General features: G+C 44.1%; 1 protein-coding gene across 1 annotated transcript; it reads right to left on the reverse strand.

Moving 5' to 3' along the window:
• Positions 1-1,608: 1,608 nt before the first annotated feature.
• On the reverse strand, positions 1,609-4,897 carry LOC131246004 (pentatricopeptide repeat-containing protein At5g16860-like). The gene has a single exon (XM_058245849.1). It carries the CDS (start codon positions 4,562-4,564, stop codon positions 2,024-2,026), a length of 2,541 nt encoding a protein of 846 aa, XP_058101832.1. The 5' UTR covers positions 4,565-4,897; the 3' UTR covers positions 1,609-2,023.
• Positions 4,898-8,153: the final 3,256 nt, after the last annotated feature.

Here is an 8,153-nt window from a genome sequence, read left to right on the forward strand (position 1 = left end):
AGTTGGAGTGTGAAGTCGGGATGATAGTACATAGTATCGCAGGCTACGGGGTCCACCACAAGGGACTTCTATCTAAATCAGTCTCATACCTAATTTAGATGTCAGACTCGATGTGGTAAACTCCTGATCTCAGGTTAGTCGTGCGCCCCAACTACAATCCTAGCCATTACGAAGGTACACATAATAAATAGTTGCGCACCACCAGCCCGAGTGGATGGTGAATGAATGAATGAATGAGTATGCAACTCCTGCTCAATAAGTCCACATATTAGTATTGTACATTTCTGAGATCATCGCGGGGTCTATTACACTTTACACCAGCTTGTCGCCCATATCCGAGCGCACAACTGGCTAAGTGAAAGAGACCTCACTATTCGCCTGCCAATATCGGGTCCGGCTCGTCGATAGTGGACCCATTCCTCAAGCTGGTCAAACTCAACCTAGATATTGCCCCTTCACTCAGGCAGGTAAGGTCACACCCCCTCTCAACTAACCACGATACAGTGGGAGACGCGGCCTACTGGTATACGGCCCTCATGCGCTCATATATATCCACTCGGTCTCGACGTTGGGGCGTCTCCTGGCCACGGAGGTTTAGGAATTTTCACCCAGGGACATTTATGGCACCCGTATGCTAGAACCAAATATTTTCGGTATCCCATCTGGACATCCATGATATGCCTATGGAGGCCACGGTCCTGATGTCGCTAGGGCATATAGTAATCACAACACACAATGCACTATGCATGAGTCATACAATCCAGTCATGCATCAATCCTATGCATACCGTGCGCTTATGTGAGACAATCTCCGCCTATCAGGGAGTCTCATAACAACCTCTGCCCAATGACATATGCAATGGTCAATCACATCTCATAACAAATATGCAGATGATGCGTATGGGCATGTATCATGATGCTTTGCTGTCACATACTCATAATCGGTATCGACAATCGGCACTGATAATCGGCATCGATAATCGACCTCAACAATTGGAATCGGTAATCGGCCTAACAAAGGACCTAAGGAAAGGTCACAATGTGAACATTTAACCATCATTGCCCATCAATGTGAACATTTAACCATCATTGCTCCCAAGGATTGGCTCACATAAACATCATTACATATATCATAGTGAAATCACACATTACATCGGTCCGTACATTCATCGCATTGGGCCTTACTCGAGGACCATACATACACCACATCGGGCCTTGCCATACGGGCCACCAATACATTATAATGGGCCTTATCAAATGAACCACAAATACATTACAACGAGCCATATACCTGGGCCTCAAATACATCACAATGGGCTATATACTTGGGCCTAATACACATCACAATAGGTCGCATGACATGGGCCTAATACACATCACGATGGGCCGCATGACATGGGCCGCACCAATGGGCCTCATATACATCAAGTGGGCCGCATCAATGGGCCACACCAATGGGCCTCATATACATCAAGTGGGCTACATCAATGGGCCACACCAATGGGCCTCATATACATCAAGTGGGCTGCACCAAAAATAGCAGCAGTTATAATGATCGAAAAATCATCTGGACCATACCACAATGACCAGTGGAGATAATGAGTACGGGTAGATGCGGATAACCTATGGTATTATAAGCTGTCTTACATGATAAACCACAGGCAATATGAAAATATGATTTGTATGTATTGGTGTTGGATTAAGGGCTTGTAATCCCTATTCAGTGAATCATTCATTCAAAGCAAATTAAGGTTGCTTTGGGTGTATTGAGAATGCAGGCAGTAGCAACAGATTTCTACCCAAAAACAACAATCAGCCTTCCAAGTACAGCATCGGTTTTGAGTGGAGATGGTGGAAAAGGCTTCAGTCTATGTAATGTAGCTTCCGCTTCCCGTGCCGCCTCCAAATGGTGCACTGGATCTGCTGTTGCTGTTGTCATGAGATCATTACCAATGTGGCCAATGGACCAAAACAACCATCACCATCAACTGAGTACCGCCATTTCCCTGCATGCGAATAAGCCATCACCAATAGCCTCCACAAGAGCACGAGCCCTTCTTAAAATGATGGAAGCGGCTCGAGTCCCTCAGTATAATTTCATGATCGACAATCTTGGACACAAATGTGATTGCTGTGTGGCAATCACCACAGACACGCAGGTTCTTGGTAATCCGAATTGGTGCACCAGGGGATGATGTCATGATGCCAAAGGCAAGGGCAAGCTTCTCACTGTGCTCAGAAAGAAGGGATCCTTTCTCCTCATCATCCACATCGTGCAAGGCAAAGCTTGTCTCAGGCACGTATCCGATCGCCTTGATCCTTTGGATCAAGTTTGCGAGCACCTCATATATTTGTTGGGACTGTGGGTGGGACTTGTCCCCAACAAAGAATGCTGCCATGCCCTTCTTCCCTTGAATCCAGCTGCACCCAGGTCTCTTCTTGATCCCCGTGTTCTTCATCAGGGATCTGATCCGGGCAACATCTCTCCAACGTCCAGCATTGGCATATATGTTGGAAAGGAGTGTGTATGAACCATCATTTTCTGACTCCAGCTCCAATAGCTGCCTGGCAGCATATTCCCCAAGCTCTACATTGGCATGAAGTCTACAGGCACTGAGCAAGGCCACCCACACAACCATACTGGGCTCCATGGGCATGCCCTCAATCAGCTCTCGAGCTTTGTCCAGATGGCCCGCACGGCCCAGGAGGTCAACCACGCAAGCATAGTGCTCCACGCCAGGAACCACCCCAAAATCCTTTTCCATGTTTCTGAAGTAACTCAGCCCCCGATCAACCATGCCAGCATGACTGCAGGCATAGAGCACAACGATGAAGGTAACACCATCAGGCACCAGACCAACTTCTCTCATCCCATCAAAGACTTGAAGGGCATCATCACCATGGCCGTGCATTCCATACCCTGTCATCAAGGATGTCCATGAGACGGCGTTTCTTTGGGACATCCTACTGAACACGGTTCGAGCTGTGTCGATGTCTCCGCACTTGGAGTACATGTCTATGAGACAGTTGGCTACAAACAGCATAGCAGCCTCATACCGGTTGCGGATCACGTATGCATGGATCTGCCTACCAAACCGCAGGGCTGCTAGACGAGCACAAGCCATCAGACTGCAGGAGATGGTGAAAGCATTAGGCAAGGTCTTGGCGTCTCTCAGCATTTGGGAAAAGAGTTCCAAGGCATGGTTTGCATCCCCATGCTGAGCATAGCCACCAATCATGACAGTCCAGGTCACAACATTCCTCTCTGCTGGCACTATGGAATCAAACATGGCCCTGGCAGCTTCAGCACTCTTGCATTTGGAATACATGTCAATGAGAGCATTCTTCACCATAAGATCATCACCATCATTGTCATCTTCCCAATTGATGAGGCATTTGATCGTGTGTCCATGAGTCTCCCTCCCATGAAGCAGAGCTCCCACTGCAGCGCACGCAGAGAGAAGGGAGACAAGGGTGACAGCATTGGGCTCCGATCCTGACAGTTGCATCTGCCTGAAGACATCAAGGGCTTCATGGCCGTGCCCTCTCTGAGCATAACCCGCAATTACTGCACTCCACGTCACCACATTCAGAGCAATGTTCTCCGCACGCATTTCTTCAAACAGCCGTAATGCATCATCGAAACTGCCACTCTGGGCATACCCAGTGACCATGGCATTCCATGAAACAACATCCTTGCTTTTCATGCCATCAAACACCTTCACAGCATCCCCAGTCATCTCACATTTCGCATACATGTCAATGATAGCATTACCCACAAAGAGATCCTCCAAGAGCCCATTCCGCACTGCAAAACCATGCACTTGCTTCCCAGGCAACCAGGCCCCAAGAGATGCACAAGCTGGAAGGACATTAACAAGACTCACGGCATCAGGCCGTCTTGAGCCATCACTAGTCGCCGTCCCTACAAACATCTCCAATGCTGCACGAAGATCGCCACTCTGCATGTATGCCGCCACCATCGAATTCCATGACACCACATCATCGATCCCTCTCTTAACAATTTCATCGAACACCTGACGTGCGTCTTCCACCACACCGCACCGAGCATACATCGCAACCAGAGCATTGCATACAAACACATTGGATTCGAACCCGCTACCGCACACAACAGCATGGACAGCAGTTCCCCTCCGGAAGGATGGCAGCTCGCCGCACGCTTTCAGTACAAAAGGGAAGGTAAAATGGTCCGGCCTTGTCCCGATCCTCACCATCCGGCGGTAAAGGGAGAGGGCGCTGACGGGTAAGCCACCGCGGACGGCATGCCTTATGAGGGCGTTCCACCAGAAAACAGCAGAGAAGCAATGGTGTTCGAGGGCAGAAAGGGCGTCCGCAGGAGCATTGCAAAAAAGATACATGGAAACGATGCCGGTCGCGTGGGAATGGAAGGGGAGAAGGCCTCTTGCGAGGATCTGTTGGTGGATGCGTCGGGCATCCGAAAGGGAGCTGCATTCCTTCAAGAGAGAGGCGAACGAAGGGGAAGTGGAAAAGGGCCTGGCTTTGGTTTTCTGTAGTACTGGTAGCCTTTGGAAGGAGAGAAGCATTGTATTTAAATGTTCCCATGGAGGCCAATCATCAAACAGGTGGCGGGGATTGCTCTTGTTTTCGGAAGAAGGGTTTAGAACTCTTTTTGTTACCTGCCAAAGACGCGGGAAGTTGATGTTTTTCTAAAATGGGAGGAATTATACGATACTCGACCCGAGGCCTGGCTCAATATATACTCGAGCTTTTGAGTTCCGAATGGTGATCCGCACCGTTGGTCTGTTGATTTCCACTGCGGATGCCAGGTTTCAAAGGGAGCGATTAGCTGTTACCCGGATACCAGCTCAGCGGGTTTACCCTCACCGCGGGGCCATCTTGATGAATGTGTTTCATATCATCACCGTGCATCTATTTTTTCATCTCACTTAAGCGCGTTATCCAAAAAAATTAAGTAGAATTCAAATCTAAGGTGGACCACACAACTGAAAAAAGTGGTGAATTATCATTAAAAGCTTTCCGTAGGCCACAAAAGTTTTATAACAATCTAATCTTTATATTTTCCCTTCATCCAGTTCTCTGGTTGGCATCATTAGGTTGGATAACAAATAAACATTACCAATCTACTTACGGTAATGTTGAGTGTTCCATTATCTTGTTTCCTATGCTGTGGTCAACTTGACATTTGGATATGATTAATGCTTGACGCCGTGTTCTAAAATGAGTTGAAAAACGAACGGACAGAGTGAATGTACAATATATCATCGAGGTAGGCCCTACAACATGGGTAACACCCACTAAGCTATTACCTGGGTAACACCTGATCGGGAGGGATTAAAAGTGAGACCCCCTACTCCAAATTGGATTGTATACTAAGTAACTTGTATGCTTTTATCTCATTGAGTAGACTCACTAAGAATGTATGTGGTTTATTCACATTGTCCATCCATTTTTCTAACTCATTTCAAGGGTTGAGTCCAAAATTGAAGCATATCAAAAGCTCAACAGACTACCCCATTGGAAGCAGTGGAAATAATGACTTCCACCGTTGAAACCTTGTTAGGGTCCACACAAATGTTTATTTGTCATCCAACATTCTCGTGACATCACATAAACATGGGTGAAGGGAAAACACATATATCAACTCAATCTAAAACTTGTGTCCCATAAGAAATTTTCAACCATAAATGTTCAATTCACACTATTTTTTGTGGTGTGGTTTACTTGAGCTTTAGATATGCTTCATTTTTGGGGCTTAAGCCCTAAAATTATTGAGTAAAATGGAAAGATAGAGTAAGGAAAGTACATAAATCATGGTGGACCTTATAGAGTTTACCCGGTATGCTTAGTGCAATGAGTCACTCAATACATAATCCACTTCCCTGACTCACCAAGACAATGCGTCTCTTACTGTAAGCCCACCTTGATGTATTTATTTTGTATCTACGTTATCCATCCATTATTCCAAATTATTTTGGGGCATTATCTCAAAAAATGAAGCATATATCTCAAAAAATAAAGCATATCCAATTATCAGGTGGACCATACCATAGGAAATCGTGATGATTGAATGATCTACCATTCAAAACTTCTTAGGGCGCACCTTAATGTTTCCTAGTGTTTATTTGCTAACTAATATACTGATAAGGTCACATAAGCCCGAATGAAGGGAAAAAAACAAATATCAACTTGATCCAAAACTTTTGTGGCCCATTAATGGTAAAACACCATGATCTGCTTCATTTTTGGGATAATGTCCCAAAATGATATGGAAAAATGGATGGACAGCATGGATACAAAATACAGACATACAAGGTGGGCCACACCATTTTGGGTGAGTCTGGAGTCTCACGTAATCTTGTTCGAGTTTCAAGATCTTTGCACCCGAAATGGATTGCATGGTATGCCACACACCACCGACCTCAATGGTGTGTTGATGTAAATAAGTTCTATGGACCTAATATGATGTATGTGTTATATCTATACCATCCATACATTTGGAGAGATCATTTTAGGTCATAAACCCAAAAAATAGGTAGATCCAAAGCTCCAAGTGGACTGCACCACAAAAAATTAAAAATAAAAAAATAAAAAATAAAAAAAATTAAATAAATAAATAAATAAATTATTTTAAAAAAAAAGTGGGGACAATTATGGCCACCATTGAAACCTTCCTAGGGCCCACCATGATGTTTATTCTCCATCCAACCTGTTTATAAGGTCACATGGACCTAGATGAAGGGAAAAAACAAATATGGGCTTGATCCAAAACTTCTATGGCCCACAAGAAGTTTTTAATGGCAGAAATTTAATCCCCTCTTCTTTTTGTGGTGTGGTCCACTTGAACTTTGGATCTACCTCATTTTTAGGCTCATACCCTAAAACAATCTCGCAAAATGGATGAACAATTTCTACATGGCATATATATCATAGTGGGGCCATGGAACTTGACATCAACACACCACCAAGGTTGTTGGTGTGTGGCACACCATGCAATCTACTTCCCTATGCACCAATCTTGAAACTTCTTCAAATGAATGTGGACCGTTGTTATATTTCTCTTCTTAACCATTTGTTTGTACCTCGAAATGTGAGTGGCTACCGTTATTATTGTTTACATCCGACCAGTCAAAATAGCTATAACAAATATGATGCCACCACTTGTCAATACACTTGTATGGAAGCCAAAAAAAAGTACTCACCTAGCATAAAAGTGAGATTATGAAAATCCAAAACACACTTCTATCACAAACACATATTATTCTAGGAATTCCATGAAATTTAGAAACGTAGGCACGACGAAAACTCTAAAGGAAGCCATCCTCCCAGTGACATGTGCCAAAAATACATAGGTTACACATACGCAAACGCCCAAAGAGCATGCGTAACTTATGGTAACATTATGGCAATGATATCCAGTAACACATGGCTGGATTTAATTGGCCACACACAACTATAGACCTAGCAGCGTATTAAAAAGAGAAAGTCATCTGGAAATGGAAAGACGACCACACTCGGCAACATAATGGTAGGTCAGCCCCTTCTCAAAATGGAAGTGTATCGAGCCAAGGTTATTAATCGATTAAAAGATCAGCCCTAAAAGCCTAGAAAGCATACATAAGGCCACTGCCTAACCCAAGTTTATAAAAGCAACAGAGAATGAAGAGCCCTAGGTCCTCGTCAATCCAAACACAATGAACCTTTTGTCACACCCCGACTTTGGAAACCGGAGTTCACTCGACTCAGTCACTAAGTTGCAAGTGTGACTCGATGGGAACAAACAGATTTTATTCACGAAACTCTTACAATTATCATAAATCATAATATTCAACCATTCATTAATGCATCTAATATAATAAATCAATTATCTAATGGCCGACATTCAGCCCATGTCCACACATAATTATTCGAAATAAATATTAAATAGAAAATTCTTTATTCATTCTTGAAATCTTCAGGAGTATGCCTCTTGAAGTCATCATTCACTCGTAAAGTTTCCTATTGTTTTCCCTATCTTTGATGGTTTCCATTTAACAAAATAAGCTAATAGTCCAACAAGCAGTTGTACATATGATTTACAACATAGGCATGATACGAAATGCATGAACAGGAAAATCACTATGCCACAATACCCTATAAACAGTTAATCATTCG

Source organism: Magnolia sinica, chromosome 5, assembly GCF_029962835.1.
Source record: "Magnolia sinica isolate HGM2019 chromosome 5, MsV1, whole genome shotgun sequence".
NCBI classification, from domain to species: Eukaryota; Viridiplantae; Streptophyta; class Magnoliopsida; order Magnoliales; family Magnoliaceae; genus Magnolia; species Magnolia sinica.